General features: G+C 41.0%; 1 protein-coding gene across 1 annotated transcript in view; it reads right to left on the bottom strand.

Annotated features, from left to right (window-relative positions):
- The window catches only part of LOC114309928 (ENHANCED DISEASE RESISTANCE protein (DUF1336)), a 153,820-nt gene that overhangs the window by 28,546 nt on the left and 99,183 nt on the right, over positions 1–26,091 (bottom strand). The window contains exon 11 of the mRNA XM_028255800.2: positions 6,653–6,717. Within this exon, the coding sequence (XP_028111601.1) occupies positions 6,653–6,717 (65 nt within the window). The remainder of the gene's footprint in view (positions 1–6,652; positions 6,718–26,091) is intronic.

Genomic DNA, 26,091 nt, shown 5'->3' with positions numbered 1-26,091 from the left:
TATATATAAAATAATGGTTTAATTTTGTTATGCCTTTATAGTGGTCATTGTGCCTGTTCACCACCTTCCAGGTTTGTGATTGCCACTAGTTTTGTTGCGGGTTCGATAATATAGTATCCATGGCAGATTCCACCAGTGTGTCCCCTACTTCTCAAACACCTAGGAGTGAGAGTCCCATTATACCTATTACCATGCCTGAGAACCCCAACCCTAGTCTGAAAATCACCACCTCTCTATTTATTGGTCAGAACTATCTAGCATGGTCTCAGAGTTTGACTATATTTTTGAAGAGCAGAGGGAAGATGGGGTATGTTGATGCAGGATACAGGCACCTAGTACCACTAACCCAGGTTATGACCAATAAGAGATTACCAACTCTTTGATTATGGGTTGGCTTATTCATTCGATAGTTCCAGAAATTAGTGAGGGCTACTTGTCTATGGAGACTGCCCAGGATGTTTGGGATGCTGTGGCTGCCACTTATTCTCGCAAAGGGAATTTTTCACAGGCATTTGAGTTGCGCCGCTCTATTGAGAGCTCACTTTAGGGGGAGCAGACTGCCTTTCAGTATTTCACCTTCCTCACCAACGGCTGGAAACGCCTTGACCACCTGCAAGACTATAAGCCTGTTTGCCCTGCTGATTCTGTTGGGCATAAGAAGTTCATCGCACAGGAACGGGTCTTTAAATTTGTGGCAGGCCTAAATGTGGAGTATGATCCAGTTCGGGGTCGAGTTCTGGGTATGGACACTCTTCCTTCACTTCAAGAGGCATTTGCCTATGTACAGAATGAGGAGAGTCGCCGGTCTGCTATGATGTCCCCTGTCTCTACTGACCGCTCAGCATTACTGTCTACTCCGAGAGATGGCCTCAGCCTGACTCCCATCCCTCCGTCTGCTGCTAAGGAGCCTGTCTTCTGTGATTATTGTAAGAAGGCACGGCATACTCGTGAGACGTGTTGGAAGCTTCATAGGACTCCATCTGGGGGTCGAGGTGACTGGTTTGGTTCTAGAGGAGGTCGGTCAGGCCAGTCTAGAGGACGTGGTTCCTATTCTCGGGCTCATCAGTCTAGTGCCGTCGATACACTTGATTCTAATTCTGCTTCTGTTGGCCAAGCTTCTGATGCTAAGCTTGAGAATGCTCTGCGCCAATTGCTGGAGCACAGGTCTTCTACTGCTCTCAGTATAGCTTCCTCGTCTTTTGCCCGCTCAGGTAACTTAGCCTCTTCTCCTTGTGTTTTCCTGTGTCATAAGTCTTTGCCTTGGATTATTGATTCCAGTGCCTCAGATCATATGTCTGGCTCCTCTGATCTTTTCTCTGCCTATAAGCCCTCTTCAGGTCAGGACAAAGTTAGGATGCAGATGGTACTGTTTCTTCCATTTCTGGGAAAGGTTTAGTCCAAGTCACTCCTACCATATCTTTATCTTCTGTTCTCCATGTTCCCAATTTTTCTGTTAATCTGTTATCCTTGAGTCGTCTTACCCAGGATTTGAATTGTAGTGTGATGTTTTTTCCTGATCATTGCCTTTTTCAGGACCTTGTCACGAGGAGGACGATTGGCAGTGGTAGTGCAGAAAATGGTCTCTACTTCCTGGATCAACCGGACAAGCTTGCTTATTCTTCCACCATGTCTTCTACTACCCCCGTTGATTTATAGCTGTGGCATCGGCGTCTTGGGCATCCATTCTTTTATTTACTTAAGCATTTATTTCCATCTGGTTTTGCAAATCATCATGTGTCTGAATTTCTTTGTGAGTCTTGTCAACTTGGAAAACAACATAGAGCCTCTTTTGCTCCCAGTTTTAATAAAAGTTTAGATCCTTTTTCATTAATAGAGTATGATGTTTGGGGTTCCTCTCGTGTTATGTCTTTGAAAGGTCATCGATGGTTTGTTACATTTATTGATGATTTTTTTCGTACTATTTGGGTGTATCTCATGAAAGATAAGAGTGAGATTTTCTCTGTGTTTCGCAATTTTCATAAGATGATTTGTACTTAGTTTGGGGCCACTGTCAAACTATTTCGTTTTGATAATGGCGGGGAATACATAAATTCGGGGTTAGGACAATATTTTTCTACTCATGGCATTATCCATCGGAGCTCTTGCACCAATACCCCGCAACAAAATGGGGTGGCGGAACGCAAGAATCGGCATCTTCTTAACATGGCCCGGTGCATGTGTTTTTCTATGAATGTGCCTCGGCCCTGTTGGGGCGACGCTGTTCTCATCGCTGCACATCTTATTAATCGTCTTCCTACCCAGGTCCTACAAAAACAAGCTCCTCTTCACGTCCTCCTAGGTTCCCAGTCCTTGTTTTATATTCCTCCCAAAATATTTGGTTGTGTCTGTTTTGTTCATAATCACTCTCCTTCTCGTGGTATGTTGGACCCTCGCTCCCTCAAGTGTGTTTTCCTTGGTTACTCTCCTACTCAAAAGGGGTATAAGTGTTACCACCCTTCTTCTCGTAAGTGGTTTGTGTCCATGGATGTCACTTTCTTTGAGTCCCGGTCCTATTTCTTGTCCTCTCCGGTGTCACCATCCTCATTTCCGAGGGAGCCTTGGTGTGAAGTGAGTCTGGTGCTTCCTATGGTGGAACCAGTTGTTCTTGCCCCGCTCTCTTCTACTGTGCTTCCTATGGTGGAACCAGTTGTTCTTGCCCCACCCTCTTCTACTGTGCTTCCTATGGTGGAACCAGTTGTTCTTGCACCACCCTTTTTTACTGATGTCACCAAGGATAAGGACGGGCATGTTTATGTCCGGGACATAGACCGACAACAAGTTAACTGGATACAAGGGACCACTTCTGCTCCTCCACTGCCATCTCTTGCTTCTGATGAGAGTCTAGGCAACTTTGAATCTCTTGAGTCCATTGATCTTGATGTTCTTATTGCCAAGAGAAAGGGTGTAAGATCTTGTACTCAACATCCTATCTCACATTTTGTGTCCTACTCTCATTTGTCATTCTCATATAGAGCGTTTGTGTCCAATATTTCCTCTGTTAGCATTCCTAACCATTTTCAGGATGCTCTTGCTACCTCTACGTGGAAACTAGCCATAATTGAGGAAATGAAAGCACTTAGGAAGAATGGCACTTGGGAATTGACTGAGTTACCTACGGGCAAGCGACATGTGGGATGTAAATGGGTGTATACTGTGAAACACAAAGCAGATGGGTCTATTGAGCGTTACAAGGCAAGACTTGCGGCAAAAGGGTTTACTCAGACATATGGCATTGATTATCAGGAGACCTTCGCACCCGTGGCTAAGATGAATTCAGTCAGAGTACTTCTCTCTCTAGCAGCTAATCTAGATTGGCCGCTTTATCAGTTTGATGTCAAGAATGCCTTTCTTCATGGTGACCTCGAAGAAGAGGTATATATGGACATTCCTCCTAGTTTTGAGGATCATCAGACAGAAGGCAAAGTATGTAAGCTTCGGAAGTCATTATATGGTCTCAAACAGTCTCCAAGGGCTTGGTTTGAGAGATTCACTCAGGCTATGCTTAAATATGGCTTCAAACAGAGTCAGACAGATCACACCTTGTTTGTGAAACATTCCTCACGTGGTAAGACTACAGCACTGATTGTTTATGTAGATGACATAGTTCTTATGGGCAATGATAATGGGAAAATACCTCTGTTGAAGAAATATTTAGCTAGTGAGTTTGAAATCAAAGACTTGGGAAGCTTGAAGTATTTTCTGAGAATTGAAGTTGCTCGCTCCAAGGATGGGATTTTTATCTCACAGAGAAAATATGTGCTTGACCTGTTAAAGGAAACTGGGATGCTTGGCTGCAAGGCATGTGACACCCCACTGGAACCCAATCAGAAATTGGGGGATGATGCAGGAGGAGAAACTGTTGATAGGGGGAGCTATCAGCGATTAGTGAGTAAGCTCATTTACCTATCTCAGTCCTGTCTTGATATTGTTGTTGCTGTCAGTGTGGTTAGTCAGTTTATGCATGCTCCTCATCAGATTCACTTCAAGGCTGTCATGAGAATCTTGAGGTACTTGAAGTCTGCTCCTGGTAAAGGTCTTTATTTTTCAAAGTATGATCATCTTCGTGTGGAAGCCTATATAGATGCTGACTGGGCTGGATCCATAACTGATAGGAGATCGACTTCAGGGTATTACCTTAGTTGCACGAAGCGGGAGCGGGAGCGGGAGTGGGAGCGGGGACGGGGACGGGGACGGGGGCGGGAGCGGGAACGGGAGCGGGGGAACGTGGCCATTTAGAGGAGTCGTAAATTAGGAGCGCTGATATATTATTTTTATTAATTATATTTTATTTATTATAATAAATAATGAATAATAAATTATGTTCAAATAAATAAAAATTAAAAATTAGATCTTTTATTTTAAAATTTTTTAACAAATCCGATAATTAATTTTTATTTTAACAATAGAAACTTCTTAGGTTGGGAGCGTCTCGGGAAGCTATATATATAATATATTTTAATGCACATTAGAATTTTTTTTATAAATATTTTTATTTTAATATACATTAATTATTTTATTTATTTATTATATTTTTTAAATAATATATTATTGTTAATTTATTTTTTCATTTTTAATTGATATATATTATAAATAAAAAATTATAATAAATAAGGAATAATAAATTATGTTAAAATAAATAAAAAGAAAAATTAGATATTTTATTTTATAATTTTTTTTATTATATATGGTTTAATTAGATTTCTTTTAAATAATTGGACAATTTATTTTATTTATTATATGTTAAAAAGTTAAGAAATAATAATTTACAAAAATTATTATTATATATGATATTTTAAGAAATAATAATTAAATATTTTTTTATTACATATATAATATATGATAAATTATATTTATTATATATATATATATTATATGATAAATTATATATATTATATATTATATATGATCTATCTAGAGACGAAGAGAGAGTGTGTGAAGAGAACAACGACAGAGATGAAGAGCAGAAGCGGAGACGAAGAGAAAGAGAGAGAGAGAAGCACAGAGAAAGTGACGAAGATGAAGACGATTGAGAGAGTGACGAAGACGATCGTGAGAGTGACGAAGATGATCGAAGCCCTTTCTCCTCTCATGTCGACGTCGAAGGTTAGGGTTTCTGTCTGTCTGTCTCTCTCTCTCTCTCTCCCGATCCCATCTTGCACTGAATCGCGTTTCTCTCTCCACAGAAACGCGATTCTTACACGTTTCTTACTAGGAATCGCGGAATCGCGATTCTCCACCTAGTTGCGTGATTCCTGCAACTAAGGGTATTGCACCTTTGTTGGAGGTAACCTAGTTACTTGGAGGAATAAGAAACAGAATGTGGTTGCCAGGTCAAGTGCAGAAACTGAGTTTAGAGCTATGGCACAAAGGGTGTGTGAACTTTTATGGATCAAGTTATTGTTGAGTGATCTAGGTATTGATCAGACGAAGTCCATGCGGTTATACTGTGATAATAAGGCCGCTATCAACATCGCTCACAATCCGGTTCAACATGACAGGACAAAACATGTTGAGATTGATTGCCACTTCATTAAGGAGAAACTCATCAGTGGTACCATTTGTACTCCTTTTGTCCAATCTGGTGAACAACTTGCGGACATTCTCACCAAGGGGGTTGGGAATAAGCCATTTCATGACATATTAGGCAAGCTGGGCATGCGAGATATCTTCGCACCAGCTTGAGGGGGAGTGTTAGCATATTATATTATCATATTACTTTCTGAGTTATTGTGTAATTATTCTCTGCCTCAGGGCTCCATTATAATTTCCAAACTTTAATCTTTATTAATATAAATAGGGGATGATATCCTAATCAAACCCTAAGCTGGTTACTCTCTACAATCATCAAACACAACTCTGCAGATAAACTTTGAAGCCAAAGTCCCAACAACACTGATCTCCCACCATGTTTAAGAAACAGCTTCACAGTGAACATATAGATAAAAGGTAGCACTAGTTTACCCCACTGAAAGTAACCATATTATCCACCACACAAGATGGGACAAGGTCTTAATCTCTCCTGATACACCATTATATCAAACATTACCTCAGATAGACACCTTCATCTTTTCCCGACTCAAAGCCAACATGATGAGAGAGGAAAGAGTATTTCCTAGACACAACCTTCTAAAGGATCAGAAAGGGTCAAAGAATGAGCGAGAAACCAACATTAAAAATCAGAATATGGAGATAACCGAGAAACCCCTCTGCTGTCTATACACCAAGCCTATTTTGCCAATCAAATAATTAAACTTTGTTCACATGATCATGAGAACTTCTGGAGGTAATTGCCATGTAGTAAACCATCAAGCCAAGAAACAACTAAATCAAAGCATGACTATTGTTAAATTGAACCATTGTGATACCTGAGTTGACAGACAATGACAGACAATGACAATAGTGTAACAGAGCAACACAACTTGGCATTAAAGTGAACATTGATAAATGCAATGCTCAAATGGAATTTTTTATTCGTCATTGCTAAAACAGTGAAGGGAGAGAATACAACACAAAATGCACGTCACTATATGTGTCACAGGTTATTAAAACATGATAGGAAAAGCGAACTTTCTATGCATCAGATAATTGTAAATATACACGCACATAGAATAACAAGAATTCTGAAAGGATGGGCTAAATAGAATTCTCTTACTATATGTTCCATCTTGTCCAAAAAACCATTGCCTGGAGAAGACAAAATCTCTCTTAGAATGCCATCTGTAGACATATCAAGTAACCAATCATGAGAAAGTAACCAAAAAAATAAAAAAAGGAGATAAAAATTTAAAACTTTTGTGTATATGAGAACTTGATTATCAACAGGGAGTGATGGAGGTAGTGAAAAGGAAAAGGGTTTGGCAATACCTGAGGCTGTTTATTCTTGTTTGTCATTTTCTCTCTCTCTCTCTCTCTCTCTATTGTGTAAGGGTGGTGCCCGCTTAGCACTTTCTTAATACAATTTCTTATCTTTACTTATCAAAAAAATTCCATAACAGTCAAAACCAAATTCCATAACTCACCAACCATCAGACTATATACAATAAGATGGTTAACACTTTCCCTACTAAACATGCAACTCCAATATATAAACACTTTTCTCCTTTCCCTCAGCGGGAGTGTTTTGTTGTTACAAAACAGAAGAGTTGTAGAGGAGGACGAGATGGGGCTGTTTATCGTTTCTTGTTTATTGAGGTGCATGGAGGGAGGATTTCATTGGTGTTTACAAAGGTGTACTGCTTAGTGGAAGATAGGGTTAGAGGAGAGAAGGAGCTAGCAACAATTACCTCTAGTAGAAATGCTTCATGGCTTTAGGGGGGAACTTTCATATTATTGGCTTTCGGTATGAAAGGTTGAGGTGTCACACTTCAGCTTGAGCCATGCAAGACTTCACCTTTATTGATGAGCTTGGGATTATAGATTTTCCCTAAACTTCAGGGACTTGCACGAGGTCCAATAATCAAAATCCTCCTCCTGTCTAGAATTGACCATTTTGGTATCCATGAAATGGGAAGCGCACTTCTATAATGTCACCTAAACTCTTTTACCAAGACCGGAGTAGCCACCCATATTGCTTGAGAGTAGGGAAATTAACCATGGTTGAGCTCATCTTTGAGAACATGTGGTTGCAAGTGAAGGATTTTTCTAGGAACGTGTCAAAATGGTAGAGTGGATATAGAGCAATGGGTAACCCGGGCTTAGTTCTTGCGAAGAAACTAAAACTTTTCAAAGAAAAAAAATAATGAGGAATTTGGCAGGCAATAAGTACCATAGGCAAGGTGTTAGATAAGATTCAATGTTTGGATGGAAAAGAGGCTAGTTGTGAAGGATGGCAAGCAGCTAAAGAGAAGAAGACAGAGTTTGGTAGAATTGTGAATATGGAAGACCTTGTTTGAGACAAAACAAAAAACAAAAAACAAAAAACTACATCCTTATAAAGCTAAAGAGAGCAGTAAAATTACTCGCTTCACTCATAATAAGGCTAATGCTCACCGGAGGAACAATCTTATAGGTGCATATTTTGGAGGGAGGAGGTGAAGGGAATGCTGACTTTCTTTCATGAGCATGCCTCTTTTGAAAATATTCTAAATGTGACCTTTATTGCTTTGATCCCTGAGAAAGGGGGTGAGGAGAAAATGAGGGACTTTAGACCTTTTAGTTTATTTGGAGGTGCATTCGTGGAGGTTGGACAAATTTTAAATCAAGTTCTTTTGGCCATCGAATGTGTTAATTCTAGGTTGAGGAGTGGTGAGGTGGGCTTATTTGTAAATTGGATATTGAGAAGGCCTACAAACATATGCACCAGAATTCTTTTATTGTATTTGGTGGGTAGGATGGATTTTGGAAACTAATGGAGGCAATGAATTCAATTTTGCATCTCTACGGCTCAAATTTCCATTTTGGTGAATGGTTCGTTTGTTTGACTTTATCAAACTTTGAGGGCATGTTTGATTAGTAGGATTATAACATAGGATTGGGAATGTTAGACCATGGACTCATAATCCCATGTTTGATTGCAAATTTTATTAACTGGATTACATGTACAACGGACATTCAATCCCACGAAATTGGTGAATTTTTAATATTGAGAGGGGTTGAGGATCATAATTTCAACTATGAACGGAAAAAAAAAAAAAAAAAAAAAAAACTAAATAAATGCATAATAAATGGTTATCTCACTAACTTAATTGGATAATTAATCTTATCAATCAAACAAGCCCTGAGGCTCCCTTCTAGTTACTTATCTCGACTTACCTTTGATATCTTCTAAGGCCGTGAAGGATATGGTTTTGGAGCAGTTCCACAAGAGATTAACATGATGAAGGAAGCAATATATGTCTAAGGGTGGTTTGCATACTCTTATTAAGAGCATGTTATTTCATGTCTTTGTACACTATCCTAGTCTTTGTGCTAAAAGGTTAGAAAATATGAGCTGCACTTTCTATGTGATGACGTAAGAAAGTATTTTAAAGTACCATATTGTTGATTGTGATATGGTTTGTACCCCAGCAAGGGAAGGAGGTTTGTATGTTAGTGTGAAGTGAAGTCCCACATCGCCTGAGTACTAAAGTAATATTAAGCATATAAGCGTGAGGATACCCTCACCTTAAAAGCTAGCTTTTGGGGTGAGTTCTACCCAAGACCATGTAACATGGTATCAGAGCCGGAGTACTTAGGGATGGGTAGGGTGCGTGTCCCTAGCTTGCACGCAGTAGGTGCTATCGAGTGAGCACGCTAGGTGTGGGGGAGGGAGTGAAGCGAAGTCCCATATCGCTTGAATACTAAAGTAATATTAAGCATATAAGCGTGAGGACATCCTTACCTTAATAGCTAGCTTTTAAGGTGAGTTCTTCCCAAGACCGTGTAACAATTATGGGGTCTGTCAAAAATATCCAGGCTGGATTTGTGTGTGAGCTGGTCAAGCTGTGAATATTTGAATTTGTATTTAGATTAGTCATATCCTTGATTTATAGGGATTGTATTCTAGGAATCTCATTCCTGATTTGTAGGGATTAGCTAGCTATAATCTGTATATATAGTCTTTCCCTGTACATTTCTAATACATTAATAATATTCCTATTGTTTATCATGGTATCAGAGCCTCTTACGCTCTCTGGTAACTAAAACTTCTTGTGGCCTGCATTGCTATACTTCATTGTTCCTTCAACCTTTCGTTATTCGGCCTTCATTGCCCATTGAACCTCTTTGCCCAAAAATTCTTCTTTTTCATTCCATTTTTTTCCCTTCAATATCATCATGTCCGAAGTAACTAGAACTTTGAATCCATCTGAAATTGGGACAATGGAGACTCCTAGCATGGTTTCAACAGGAGACTTGTAGAATATTCAACCAAGTTACTGGTTGAAAGGAAAAACTACCTTAAGTGGTCTCAACTTGTTCAAACCTTACTTAAAGGAAAGGGCAAATTGAGTCATCTTCTCGGAACATGACCAAAACCCGGAGATTCGAAGTTTGATGCCTGGGATGAAGCTGATTCCATGGTAATGTTGTGGCTATGGAACTCAATGATACCTGAAGTGAGTGATACGTGCATGTTTTTGGAAACAACAAAGGACATCTGGGACATATGTAAACAGAATTATTCGAAGGTTCGTAATGCTACTCAAGTCTATGATATCAAGACCAAAATTTCAACCACTAAATAGGGTAACTGTTCTATTACTGAATACTCTAATATCTTGCAAAACTTATGGCAAGAGTGGGATCATTGAAGCTTGGGTAACCAGCTTGGGGTATGATAGAATATCACCCCCTATTTATAAATGAAGATTAGGGTTTACAAGAAAGACAATTACAAGGTGATCCCTGAGGGCACACAATGATTACAGACCCTAGTGTATCTTTCGGCTAATATAATATGCCAACACTTTCGGCTAATATAATATGTTAACACTCCCCCTCAAGCTGGTGCGAAGATATCTCTTATGCCCAGCTTGCCTAATATGTCATGAAATGGTTTATTCCCAATCCCCTTGGTGAGAATGTCAGCAAGTTGTTCACCAGACTGGACAAAAGGAGTACAAATGGTACCACTAGTGAGTTTCTCCTTAATGAAGTGGCGATCAATCTCAACATGTTTTGTCCTGTCATGTTGAACTGGATTGTGAGCGATATTGATGGCGGCCTTATTGTCACAGTATAACCGCATGGAGTCCGTCTGATCAATACCTAGATCACTCAACAATAATTTGATCCATAAAAGTTCACACACACCTTGTGCCATAGCTCTAAACTCAGCTTCTGCACTTGACCTGGCAACCACATTCTGTTTCTTACTTCTCCAAGTAACTAGGTTGCCGCCAACAAATGTGCAATACCCTGAAGTTGATCTCCTATCAGTTACTGACCCAGCCCAGTCAGCATCTGTATAGGCTTCTACACGAAGATGATCATACTTTGAAAAATACAGACCCTTACCAGGAGCAGACTTCAAATACCTCAAGATTCTCATGACAGCCTCAAAATGAATCTGATGAGGAGCATGCATAAACTGACTAACTACACTGACAGCAACAGCAATATCAGGACGGGAGTGAGATAGGTAAATGAGCTTACCCACTAATCGTTGATAGCTCCCCCTATCCACAACTTCTCCTCCTTCATCATCCCCCAATTTCTGATTGGGTTCCAGTGGGGTGGCACATGCCTTGCAGCCAAGCATCCCAGTTTCCTTTAACAGGTCAAGCACATATTTTCTTTGTGAGATAAATATCCCATCCTTAGAGCGAGCAACTTCAATTCCCAGAAAATACTTCAAGCTTCCCAAATCTTTGATTTCAAACTCTTGAGCTAAATATTTCTTCAACAGAGGTATTTCCCCACTATCATTGCATGTAAGAACTATGTCATCTACATAAACAATAAGTGCTGTAGTCTTACCGCGTGAGGAATGTTTCACAAACAATGTGTGATCTGCCTGACTTTGTTTGAAGCCATATTTGACCATAGCCTGAGTGAATCTCTCAAACCAAGCCCTTGGAGACTGTTTGAGACCATATAATGACTTCCGAAGTTTGCATACTTTGCCTTCTGTTTGATGATCCTCAAAACCTGGAGGAATGTCTATATATACTTCTTCTTCGAGGTCACCATGGAGAAAAGCATTCTTGACATCAAACTGATAAAGCGGCCAATCTAGATTAGCTGCTAGAGAGAGAAGTACTCTGACTGAATTCATTTTAGCCACGGGTGCGAAGGTCTCCTGATAATCAATGCCATATGTCTGAGTAAACCCTTTGGCCACAAGTCTTGCCTTGTAACGCTCAATAGACCCATCTGCTTTGTGTTTCACAGTATATACCCATTTACATCCCACAGGTCGTTTGCCCGTAGGTAACTCAGTCAATTCCCAAGTGCCATTCTTCTTAAGTGCTTTCATTTCCTCAATCATGGCTAGTTTCCACTCAGAGGTAGCAAGAGCATCCTGAAAATGGTTAGGAATGCTAACAGAGGAAATATTGGACACAAACGCTCTATATGAGGATGACAAATGAGAGTATGATACGAACTGTGAGATAGGATGTTGAGTACAAGATCTCACACCCTTCCTCTTGGCGATAGGAACATCAAGATCAATGGACTCAAGAGATTCAAAGTTACCTAGACTCTCATCAGAAGCAGGAGATGGCAGTGGAGTAGCAGAGACGGTCCCGTGTATCCAGTTAACTTGTTTTCTGTCTATGTCCCGGACATAAACATGCCCGTCCTTATTCTTGGTGACAGTGGGTTCTAGAGAAGAGGGGGGTGCAAGAACAACTGGTTCCATCATAGGAAGCACAGTAGTAGAGGGTGGTGCAAGAACAACTGGTTCCACCATAGGGGGCACAGGACTCACTTCACACCAAGGCTCCCCCGGAAATGAGGACGGTGACACCGGAGAGGACAAGAAAAAGGACTGGGACTCAAAGAAAGTGACATCCATGGACACAAACCACTTACGAGAAGAAGGGTGGTAACATTTATACCCCTTTTGAGTAGGAGAGTAACAAAGGAAAACACATTTGAGGGAGCGAGGGTCCAACTTACCACGAGAGGGAGAGTGATTATGGACAAAACAGACGCAACCAAATATTTTGGGAGGAATAGAAAACAAGGACGGAGAACCGAGGAGGACGTGAAGCGGAGCCTGTTTGTTCAAGACCTGGGTAGGGAGACGATTAATAAGATGGGCAGCGGTGAGAACAGCGTCGCCCCAATAGGGCCGAGGCACATTCATAAAAAAACACATGCACCGAGCCATGTCGAGAAGATGCCGATTCTTACGTTCGGCCACCCCATTTTGTTGAGGGGTATTGGTGCAAGAGGTCTGATGGATAATGCCATGAGTAGAGAAATATTGTCCTAACCCAGAATCTATGTATTCCCCGCCATTATCGGAACGAAATATTTTGATAGTGGCCCCAAACTGAGTACAAATCATCTTATGAAAAGTGCGAAACACAGAGAAAACCTCACTCTTATCTTTCATGAGATACACCCAAGTAGCACGAGAAAAATCATCAATAAATGTAACAAACCAACGATGACCTTTCACAGACAGAACACGAGAGGGACCCCAAACATCAGAATGTATTAATGAAAAAGGAACGAAGCTTTTATTCAAACTGGGAGCAAAAGAAGCTCTATGTTGTTTTCCAAGTTGACAAGACTCACAAAGAAAGTCAGACACATGATGATTTGCGAAACTAGAAGGAAATAAATGCTTAAGTAAATGAAATGAGGGATGCCCAAGACGCCGATGCCACAGCCATAAATCAGCGAGGGTAGTAGAAGACGTGGTGGAAGAATAAGCAAGTTTGTCTGGTTGATCGAGGAAGTAGAGACCATTTTCTGAACTACCACTGCCAATCGTCCTCCCCGTGACAAGGTCCTGAAAAAGACAATGATCAGGAAAAAACGTCACACTACAATTCAAATCCTGGGTAAGACGACTTAAGGATAACAGATTAACAGAAAACTTGGGAACATGGAGAACAGAAGATAGATGTATGGTAGGAGTGACTTGGACTAAACCTTTTCCAGAAATGGAAGAAACAGTACCATCGGCAATCCTAACTTTGTCCTGACCTGAAGAGGGCTTATAGACAGAGAAAAGATCAGAAGAGCCAGACATATGATCTGAGGCACCAGAATCAATAATCCAAGGCAAAGATGTATGACACAGGAAAGCACAAGGAGAAGATGCTAAGTTACCTGAGCGGGCAAAGGACGAGGAAGCGGTACTGAGAGCAGTAGAAGATCGGCGGTCCAACAATTGGCGCAAAGCATCCTCCAGCTCAGTATCAGAAGCTTGGGTAACAGAAGGAGAATGAGAATCAAGGGTATCAACGGCACTAGACTGATGAGCCCGGGAATAGGAACCACGTCCTCTAGATTGGCCTGACCGACCTCCTCGAGAACCAGACCGATCACCTCGACCCCCGGATGGAGTCCCATGAAGCTTCCAACACGTCTCACGAGTATGCCGCGGTTTCTTGCAATAATCACAGAATACAGACTCCTTAGCAACAGACGGAGGAGGCAGGCTAAGACCATCTTGAGGAGTAGACAGTAATGCGGAACGGTCAGTAGAGACTGGGGACATCATAGCAGACCGGCGACTCTCCTCATTTTGTACATAGGCAAATGCCTCCTGAAGTGAAGGAAGAGTGTCCATACTCAGAACTCGACCCCTAACTGGATCATACTCCACATTTAGGCCGGCCAAAAATTTAAAGACTCGTTCCCGTGCGATGAACTTCTTGTACCCGACAGAATCAGTAGGGCAAACGGGTTTATAGTCTTCCAGGTGGTCAAGACGTTTCCAGCCGTTGGTGAGGAAAGTGAAGTACTGAAGAACAGTCTGCTCCCCCTGAAGTGAGCTCTCAATAGAGCGGCGCAACTCAAATGCCTGTGAAAAATTCCCTTTGCAGGAATAGGTAACAGCCACAGCCTCCCAAACGTCCTGGGCAGTCTCCATAGACAAGTAGCTCTCACCAAGTTCTGGAACCATCGAATGGATAAGCCAACTCATAATCAAAGAGTTGGTAATCTCCCATTGGTCATAACCTGAGTCAGTGGTACTTGGTGCCTGTATCCTGCCATCAACATACCCCATCTTCCCTCGGCTCTTCAAGAACATAGTCAAACTTTGAGACCATGCAAGGTAGTTCTGACCATTAAATAGAGAGGTGGTGATTTTCAGACTAGGGTTGGGGTTCTCAGTCATGGTAGTAGGTAGAATGGGACTCTCACTCTTTGGCGTTTGAGAAGAAGGGGACACACTGGTGGAATCTGTCATGGATACAATACTACCGAACCCGCAACAAAACTAGTGGTAATCACAAACCCGGAAGGTGGTCGTGGGATAACAGGCACAATGATCACTATAAAGACATACAAAATTAAGAAACCATTTTTTTTTTTTTTTTTTTTTTTGTTTTTGTTTTTTTTTTTTTTTTTTTTATATATATATATATATATATGTTGAGTTATTTATATATACATGTATTTATATATAAATATATATATCAGGCTATAGTTATATATATATCAGGATTGTTAAAATTCACCTACTCTCCACCTACTTCACCCACTTAAACCTACTCCACTAAACCTAACCCACTACACCACTACCACCTCACCTACTCCACTAAACCTAACCCACTACACCACTACCACCTCACCTACTCCACTAAACCTAACCCACTACACCACTACCACCTCCACTTCACCTACTCCTTACCTACTACACACTCACCCTCTTCTATATATAGGAATCATGAATCATTGTAATAGAAATCAATAAACATCAATCAATAATACATAAATTTTTACATGGTATCAGAGCAAGGTTAAGACCTTAGTATTTCTCGCTTCACCGGCGGGCGGAAACCTCGCCTTGGCCGCCCGCCGGTCCTCAACCTATTCCGCTTATTTTCTACACATACCTTGACTTCTTCAACATTTTCTTACACTCCTCCTCCGCTATGTCGGCGGCGGCACCCGCATCATCGTCTAGCCTCTATCGCCGTTCACCTCGCCTCTCACATATCCGTGGTTGTACTCTTACTCGTCGTCGTCGTTGGCGTTTCTGGCGTTGCTTTTCTGCTCATCACTGCTGTTTTTTTTTTTCCCGATTTGCTCTCTCTCTCTTAGCCATGGATTTGGGTGTGGGGTGTAGAGCTGTGGCTCTGTTGTTGGTAGCCATGTTTGCTGGCTTGAAGGTTTCAATGGCAGCAGTGTACAAGGTTGGGGACTCCGCTGGTTGAACCATCATTGGGAATATTGATTACAAGGCCTGGGCTGCTTCCAAGACGTTTCATGTTGGAGATGTCATCACTTTCGAATACAATTTTCAATGTCACGTGTTGCAAGTGCCCCACAAAGAATACCAAGCCTGCAGAAGTGTAAGACAGTAACATGCATCTTCACATACAGCTTGGGTAATGTGTAACTATCAAAAGCACAAGCTTCTTGGACATCCCTCTCTCTCTCTCTCTCTCCATGGACCCAACATCATCATCATGCACCCACTCTATCTCCCTCTCTCTCATCTTTTCCCACTTTCAAACCCACTTTAATCATATCTCTCCTTTCTCTTAATTTATTTCATTCACGTTATTTCACCATTTTCTTTTATTTTAATATATATATATATATTTTATTATAATATATTTTCCCTATCCCTTGTTAGTAAGCATCACCCGTTTTCCATTCTCTTATTATTATTTATTTTATATTCCACCAAAAAAAAAAAAAAAAAAAAAAAATCACACTGCTGTTTTTCTTATCACCCATCCACAAATATTTTTCTCTATTTTCTTTATCCATTATTTTCTTTTCTTTTATTTTTCTTATTAAACAAAACAACACCACAAAATAACACCAACAACATTCCACAACCTTGTCATTTTATTCATATCAGGGGATCAACCCCGATCACACTTTTACATCAAAAAAAAAAAAAAAAAAAAAAAAAAAAAAAACCCACACAAACAAAAACAAAACTACCACACCCACAATGGGATTTTTCTTCTCTACTCAGCCGCCGGTCTTTTCTTCTTGCCTCCGTCCTGGGTGGTCCTTGCCGGTGTTGCCTCCGTGCTTCCTAGACCACCAAACAAGTTGCCTCCTCCCTGCTCCTCCACTACAGCATACGGTGGACCTCCAAATCGGAACATCACGGTGGCCTTCCGCTTCAGCTCCTTATTTTCCGCCTTTAGCACACTTAACTCTGCTCGCGCATCCTTATACATGCGTTGGAGCAGAGCCAGTTGGGCGTTTAACTGCTGCACCTCATTTGTCCTACTCTGCAGCCGGTTCGACAAATTTGTAACCGCAGTCATGGTTTCCACACATGACTTCAATGTATACTGATTGGCCTCCACATCCGACTGCACTGCCATTCTTTGCTCCACCGACCGCATCGGAAAGTTCAACGGAGCAAAACCAGAGGTGTTTGGTTGAGGTTCACGGGCCTCCGCACCAGTTATCTCTCTTGTTGACTCGTTGAGGTCGGGAAAGAGAGTGAGTAGACCACGGGATGAAGAGGCCATATTCTGGGTAGCTGAACGGGAAGAAGAGGCCATGTTTTTTGGGTTGCTGAGTGTTTCAGCGAAATAGCAATTTCAGACTGATAATGTTCGGAAGGGGAGTGTTTCAAGATTTGCAGCTCTTAGAGGCAATCTCTCAGAAAAACGAAGATCTCTCTCAGAAAATGAAGAGTTTTTCAGAAGTTTTTTCCCAAGTTTTTTTTGTCTTCGCTTCTGCCTCAAGCACAGCCTCCACATTGGTTTATATCGACACTGACGACGCGGCCGACACGCCACTCTGTCGCTCACGTGCCTCGCCGCGTCTCCGGCTCACCTTTTGATGGCTCGACGCTTTCTGTCGGGCACGACTTTTGATGAAGTGGGCGCGCCTTTTGAGGGCGCAACTTTTGATGGCACGTCTTTTTATGGATTGGGCACGCATTTTGATGGCACGTCTTTTTATGGATTGGGCATGCCTTTTGATGGCACGCCTTTTGAAAGATTGGGCACACCTTTTGAGGGTGCGACTTTTTAGGGGTCCGACAAGACTCTGTAAACTGTCCTGACATTGATTCCGGTTAGCTCCTTTATGGGTTCGACAAGACTCTGTAAACTGTCCCGACATTGATTCCGGTTAGCTCCTTTATGGGTCCGACAAGACTCTGTAAACTGTCCCGACATTGATTCCGGTTAGTTTCTACAAGGGTCCAGCAAGACTCCGTAAACTGTCACAACAACTGTCACAACAGTGTCTGCTACAACGGTCCGACATGACCCCATAAACTGTCTTCTACATCGGTCTGACACCGCCATCCAGTGTCCTCTACACCGTTATGACACCACCATACAGTGTCCTCTACATGGTTATGACACCCCCATACAGTGTCCTCTACAACGTTATGACACCACCATCCAGTGTCTTCACCAATGGTCTGACACGACCATACAGTGTCTCTTATCCTCTTTTATTTTTATGTATTTTCTTGTTTTGTTACTCTCTCCAAACTCAAGTTGGTTAGTTCCTATCCCCCTTGAGTTTGCGGGGGGCTGTTAAAATTCACCTACTCTCCACCTACTTCACCCACTTAAACCTACTCCACTAAACCTAACCCACTACACCACTACCACCTCACCTACTCCACTAAACCTAACCCACTACACCACTACCACCTCCACTTCACCTACTCCTTACCTACTACACACTCACCCTCTTCTATATATAGGAATCATGAATCATTGTAATAGAAATCAATAAACATCAATCAATAATACATAAATTTTTACAAGGATATATATATATATATTTATATATACCTGGGTTTGAGATCAGAGGATGACGAGGGGAACGAGGGACGAAGACGACAGAGGACGATGAGGATGATGAAGACGAGCGACGAACTGCGGGAGGAGATCGACGAGCTGAGGAGCTCAGACGAAGACGAAGCAGATGAAGACGAGGGCTGAACTGCTGGAGGAGATCGACGAGCGGAGGAGCTGAGACGGAGACGAAGAAGAAGCGGAATGATGATGGTGGCAGAAGATCGATTCAGCAGATGATCCAACTAGGTATGCTTTGAACCCTAGCCCTAGAGGTGATGCTCTGATACCATGAAGCTTGGGTAACCAGCTTGGGGTATGATAGAATATCACCCCCTATTTATAAATGAAGATTAGGGTTTACAAGAAAGACAATTACAAGGTGATCCCTGAGGGCACACAATGATTACAGACCCTAGTGTATCTTTCGGCTAATATAATATGCCAACACTTTCGGCTAATATAATATGTTAACAATCATTATCAATGTATTGAGATGAATTGCAGTGAAGACTTACCATTCTTAAGAGGTTTATGGAGAAGGAAAGAATTTACATTTTCCTTGCTGGATTGAATTCTAAGTTTGATGCTGTCATAATTCAAGCTCTTGGAAAAGAAGACTTTCCATCATTGAATGAGACTATTGGAATAATCCGAGTAAAAGAAAGTCGCGGAGGAGTTATGTTGGAGCCTCAATCTGTGGAAGGTTCGGCCATGGTTGTTAGGGGTGCTAATGCAAGGAATAGGGGAGCAAATCATCCACGAGCTCTTACTCTGATGAATTGACAATTGAAAATGGAAACAAGGATTCAATTGTGTGTACTTTCTACAAAAAGCCAAGACACACCAAAGAAAAATGCTGGAAACTTCAAGGCAGGCCTGCAAATTTTCAAAATCCTTAAACAACCAACAGAAATTGGACAGTAAAGAGTGGACCAACCGATGTGTGGGGTCCTTCCCCTGTTGTTTCTACCTCTGGTTATCGTTGGTTTGTCACATTTATTGATTGTTATTCCCGTGTGACTTGGCTTTATTTACTTCGTACAAAAAATGAGGTTTTCTCATGCTTCAAAAGTTTTCATAAAATGGTATCCAATCTCTTCAATGCTACTATCAAAATTCTTAGGAGTGATAATGGGACTGAGTATGTTGATGGTGCTTTCCGGGCATACTTCGACGAGGATGGCATTCTTTATCAGACTAGTTGTGTTGGCACTCCTGAACAGAATGGAGTTGCTGAACGTAAGAATGGCTATCTCCTTGAGGTTGCTCGCTCTCTCTTGTTTACCATGAGCGTTCCTAAGTCTTTTTAGGGGGATGCGGTTCTTACCGCGGCTTACCTTATTAACCGTATGCCCTCTAGTGTCCTTCACTTCCAAATTCCTCTTGAGCTTCTTTCTGTGACTTATCCCACTTCTTCCGTTCCGCCTCGGGTTTTTGGTTGTGTCTGTTTTGTTCATCTTCACCCTCGTACTCGTGGGAAGCTTGGTCCTAAGGCTGTCCGGTGTGTCTTTCTTGGTTATTCTGCTACTCAGAAAGGCTACAAATGCTATGACCCTCACTCTTATAAGCTGTATGTTAGTATGGATGTCACCTTCCGTGAATCTGAGTCATTTTTTTCTGGTCCTCCGCCATCTCCTCAGGGGGAGCGTGGTATCGATGAGATTGCGGATGAGACGGCATCATATCAGCATGAGTTATCTTTTTTCCTTCCTACTCAGCGGGCTGTTATTTGTGGTGAGGGGGAGCCTAGAAGTTCTGTTGATGAGGAGTCGGATATCGGTGGTCGTTTGGACAGAGCTGATCTTAAGACTTATTCACGGCGTCAGAAAGAGCCGGCTTCTCATGTGCCACCAAGTCAATCATCATCTCCTATGCTAGTTCCACACCCAGTGTCCACTAACTCTTTAGGTAATGATCCTCATCTCATTTCTTCACCTGTTGTTGATGGTCCTGTTACGGATGATTTGAGTCTTCCTATTGCTCTCAAAAAGGGGGTTAGAGCTTGTACTCAACACCCTATTTCTAAATTCGTGTCATATGATTCGTTGTCTTCTCCGTATCGTGCTTTTGTTTCGTCCCTTTCTTCTGTGTGTATTCCGCAGGGTTAGAAAGAAGCCATCAATGATCCTAAGTGGAAGGTAGCTATAGTAGAAGAGATGCAACCTTTGAGTAAAAATAACACATGGGAGTTGATCTCTCTTCCAAATGGGAAAAAATCAGTCGGATGTAAGTGGGTGTTCACCATTAAGCACAATGCAGATGGGTCGATTGAACGGTACAAAGCAAGACTAGTGGCCAAGGGATTTACCTAAACATATGGAATAGATTATCAAGAAACTTTTGCCCCGGCAGCAAAGATGAATTCCATTCGGGCTATTCTGTCATGTGAAGCTAATTTGGGATGGCCTTTACAACAACTAGATGTGAAGAATGCTTTTCTTCATGGAGATTTGGAGGAGGAGGTATATATGGATGTACCTTCAGGATTCTCATCTCAGTCTACAGTTGGAAAGGTTTGTAGATTAAAGAAAGCTTTGTACGATTTGAAACAATCTCCTAGAGCCTAGTTTGGTAGATTCCTCAAGGCAATGCTGGGATTTGGGTATCAGCAAAGCAATGTGGATCACACCTTGTTTGTCAAACGCAATGTACATAAGGTAACAGTACTTATTGTATACGTGGATGACATAGTTGTGACAGCTAATGATGAGGAGGAGGTGACCCATCTCAAGATGCAGTTAGACAAGGAGTTTGAGATAAAAGAACTTGGTCCATTGCGATACTTTCTTTGGATTGAAGTTGCTCGGTCTGACAAAGGCATCTTTATTTCTCAAAGGAAGTACATTCTAGGTCTTCTTGAGGAAACGGGCATGTTGGGCTGTAAACCAGCTGATTCACCAATTGAGACTAATCATCATCTTTGTGGTGGAATTGGTGAGCCTGTGGAGAAGGAAAGGTACCAAAGACTTGTGGGAAGACTGATATATCTCTCTCATACTCATCCAGATATTGCCTATGCAGTTGGGATAGTGAGTCAGTTTATGCATGATTCTCGTGCAACTCATTTGGATGCAGTCTATCGCATTTTGAGGTACCTTAAATCTGCCCCTAGAAAAGCAATTTTGTTCTCTAATCATGGTCACTTGCGGTTGGAAGCGTTCATAGATGCAGATTGGGCAGGCTCTATAGATGACCGACGCTCTACCTCCGGTTATTGTGCTTTTGTAGGGGGAAATTTAGTCACATAGCGTAGTAAGAAGCAAGCGGTCGTTTCTAGATCTAATGCTGAAGCTGAATACAGGGCTATGGCACATGGAACATGTGAACTAATGTGGCTTCAATCTTTGTTGAGTGATATAGGGCTTGATTGGAGTGGTCCCATGACTTTGTATTGCGATAACAAGGCTGCTATTAGTATTGCACACAATCCTGTTCAACATGACCGGACTAAGCATATTGAGATTGACAGACATTTCATTAAGGAGAAATTGAATAAGGGTGTGATATGTATGCCTTTTGTTAAGTCTGAAGATCAACTGGCGGATGTTTTTACTAAGGGTCTTAGTAGTAAAGTCTTTCACCCTATTTGTTGCAAGTTGGGCATGAGAAACATCTTTGCACCAACTTGAGGGGGAGTGTTAAGTGTTAGGGGTAGTTTGGTCTTTATGTATTATTCTTGTTAGTATAAATAGTTATGTGTAAAGGGGAAACCCTATGCTTTTTGAATCAATAATATACAGCAGCTTTCTCTCGTTCTATTTCTTCTTCTTCTTATTCTTCTTCTTCTTCTCATCTATACATTCAACACAAACCTATGGAATAGACTATCTCGAAACGTTTGCCCCGGTTGCCAAAATGAACACTGTGAGGATTTTGTTATCTCTAGCTGCCAACCGTGAGTGGAGTATGCAGCAATATGATGTCAAGAATGCCTTCTTACATGGTGATCTTGATGAAGAAATCTACATGGAAGTCCCTCCAGGTTTTGAGTCAAAAGGTAATAAGGTGTTTAAATTGAAGAAGGGCCTTTATGGGCTAAAACAATCCCCTAGAGCTTGGTTTGGTAGATTTACCGGAGTTATGAAAGCTTTGGGATATAAGCAAAGTCAAGGTGATCACACACTATTTGTTAAACATTCAGCTACAGGGTGGTCACTGATTTGTTGGTTTATGTAGATGATATTATTGTAACAGGAGATGACTTGGAAGGAAGAGAAGCTTTGAAAAGATGCCTAGTTCAAGAGTTTGAAATAAAAGAATTTGGAAGATTGAAATACTTTCTTGGCATTGAAGTTGCTCACTCTTAACATGGAATTTTTATATCCCAACAAAGGTATGTACTGGATTTGTTAGCTAAGACAAGCACCCAGTGGAAACTCCTATTGAACAAAATCACAAGCTTTGTGAAGCAGTTGAAGACGCAGTATTAAATAGAGTCCTATCAAAGATTGGTTGGTAGATTGATTTACCTCTCATACAACAAACCAGATATAACCTATGTAGTGGGAGTGGTAAGTCAGTTCATATATAATCCCAAAGAGATCCATCTCTAAGCAGCACATCAGATTTTATAGTATCGCAAGGGAACTTTGGGAAGAGGAATATTGTTCAAGAAAGGAGGAAAGTTAACACTAGAAGCCTATACAGATGCAGACTATGAAGAATCTATTGATGACAGAAGATCAACATCTGGCTATTGTACTTTCCTTGGAGGAAACCTTATAACATGGAGAAGCAAGAAGCAGAATGCGGTTGCTAGATCAAGTGCAGAAGCTGAATTCAGGGCAATGACATTAGGAGTTTGTGAACTTCTGTGTCTGAAAATAATTTTAGAAGATCTAAAAGTCGCGTGAGAAAGACCTATAAAGCTTTATCATGATAACAAGTCAGCAATCAACATTGCACATAATCCTGTGCAATATGATCGAACCAAACACATTGAAGTTGACAGACACTTCATAAAAGAAAAGCTGGACGGTGGACTAATCTGCACACCGTTTGTACCTTCAAGCGGTTAAGTGGCTGATGTGCTAACTAAGGGTTAAATGGTTTAGTCTTTCAGACTATTGTTGGCAAGCTGGGAATGGATAATATCCACTCACCAGCTTGAGGGGGAATGTCAGAGTTATCTAGGTTGGATTTGTGTGTGAGCTGGCCAAGATGTGAATATTTGAATTTGTATTTAGATTAGTCATATCCCTGATTTATAGGGATTATATTCTAGGAATCTCATTCTTGATTTGTAGAGATTAGCTAGCTATAATCTGTATATATAGTCTTTCCCTGTACATTTCTAATACATCGATAATATTCCCATTGTTTATCAGGGTCTATCTTTAACAAGGCTTTCTTAGGCAAGTGGCTTTGGAGGTTTGCATGCTATAGGGATAGATTCTGAAGAAGAGTAGTACCGGCCAAATATTGTAGCTCTTGGGTGGACTTGACTTTGGAAAGGTATATGTCAAGTTTTGGATAACTTTTCAAAATTTACATGTTTTAAGGTGAGGAAGGGGGACAGATTGAAGTTTTGGCATCATAAGTGGTGAGAAGATGAAGCTTTGGAGAGGGTCTTTCCTTTCATTTTTCTCCTTTCATAGACAAAGAAGATTCAATGGTGGATTACATCTGAGAGGTGGATGGCATTGTTTTTTGGGACACGTCGAAGATTGGGAGATGAAGTATCTGCGTAATCGCCTCAACTTGCTTTAATGGTGAAGAGGTATAAAGGAGCAAGTATAGGCTCAAAAAACGAAAAAAAAAAAAAAAAAAAAAAGGTTATTTTTTACAGGTAGACTATAGGTAAGTTTGTCTTTTGTTTTTTTTATTTATTTATCATATTGTAGATTTACACTAGTGAGAATCTATAGGCCCTTTAATCTTTGAGTGCATATGCATCTTTCTTTTGTTAGCAAGTTCTAAGTTATCATGGTTTAACCTTTTTGTTTAACGATAGCATCCCCTCTTTTGATGCTTTTTAATTCAATATTCTTATTCAGAAAAAATATATATATATATATTTAGTTTAACTAAGCATATAGCCCTTCATAGAGTGGAATGGAGAAAGTTGATTCATGTAGCAACCCCACCTGATTGGGACAGGAGGCTTGGTTTGGTTTGGCTTGGTTACTTATCAAAAAAGGGGGAAACTAAGTAGTCAAGTAGATAGATTATAAATCTGATGGGGAAACAAGAATAAATCAAGAAAACAATATTACAAGCAAATTAAACAAACAAGCATCTGGAATTGAACCAAAAAGAAAGAGATAGCAACAAGAACTAATTTTTTATTTGCAGCATCTGGAAGAAAGGGACACTCATGTTTTGTTATCGTTATGTTTCTATTAACGGTGATGGAGAAAATTATAGACACACTCTACACATGTCCAAGGCAAGAAGCTTAGTATGGAAAGCTCAGAGAAAATACCAAATGCATAACTTGTATCCTGACTTCTCCTTTGTATGAACATGCATCCCTTGAAACAGAAGTTAGTTTCATTTGCATCTTGTTTATTACAAATCTATGATTACGTGTAAAAAGTAACTATCTCCACATCAATAACTGGTGACAACCACTGAATGATTATGTGCATAAGTTCAATTATAAAAATACTGTTAAACATCTCACAGTTAATAGTGTGTAAAGGTGTACGTCGAGTTTGTATGACCAGTTTATCAAAGGTTTAGACTACACCCATTTAGTTTGAGTCTCATCATATAACGCAACAAAACTACACAAATGAGAATGAGAGTAGTAAGGATGTGTAAACTGCCATCACCTACCAGGCTACCACCTCACAGCCCCAAGAGTAGATAGATTGAAGGTTGTGATCAGATTCATGGTTTAGATAAAACCTGTTCTAAAGGAGAAAACCATTTATAAGTGATGGGATCCAAGAACAAGAAAGAGAGAAATTGTAGAGAGAGGAACCCAAAGACGGTGTAGAGGACACTGGATGGCGGTGTCAGACCGATGTAGAAGACAGTTTATGGGGTCATGTCGGACCGTTGTAGCAGACAATGTTGTGACAGTTTACGGAGTCTTGCTGGACCCTTGTAGAAACTAACCGGAATCAATGTCGGGACAGTTTACAGAGTCTTGTCGGACCCATAAAGGAGCTAACCGGAATCAATGTCGGGACAGTTTACAGAGTCTTGTTGGACCCTTATAAAGTCGCACCCTCAAAAGGTGTGCCCAATCTTTCAAAAGGCGTGCCATCAAAAGGCGTGCCCAATCCATAAAAAGGCGTGCCATCAAAAGGCGTGCCCATGTTTTCAAAAGGCGTGCCATCAAAAGGCGTGCCCAATCCATAAAAAGGCGTGCCCATGGATTTGGGTGTGGGGTGTAGAGCTGTGGCTCTGTTGTTGGTAGCCATGTTTGCTGGCTTGAAGGTTTCAATGGTAGCAGTGTACAAGGTTGGGGACTCCGCTGGTTGAACCATCATTGGGAATATTGATTGATATGTTACAAGATTGATTGATTTGTGTTATGTATTACAACTCCTATATATAGAAGAGAAGGTGGTAGTAGGTGTAGTGTATTAGATTTAGTGGAGTAGGTGAGGTGGTAGTGGTGGTAGGTGATGGTAAATTCTAACAGGTTCTAGGGAGAAAATCTCAATATTACAATTGTTATTTATCAAAAGTTGGTTATGAAAGATGACCCCTTATAAACCACTAATTATCTCACATGGGTTTCACATGAGAGGCACATGTGCTACATCAATAAGGCATCTCTTTCAAA

The sequence above is a fragment of the Camellia sinensis genome, chromosome 5, assembly GCF_055761805.1.
Source record: "Camellia sinensis isolate YWXY chromosome 5, ASM5576180v1, whole genome shotgun sequence".
NCBI classification, from domain to species: Eukaryota; Viridiplantae; Streptophyta; class Magnoliopsida; order Ericales; family Theaceae; genus Camellia; species Camellia sinensis.
Note: the sequence above shows the minus strand (reverse complement) of the source record. Positions and strands in the feature narration are given on the sequence as shown.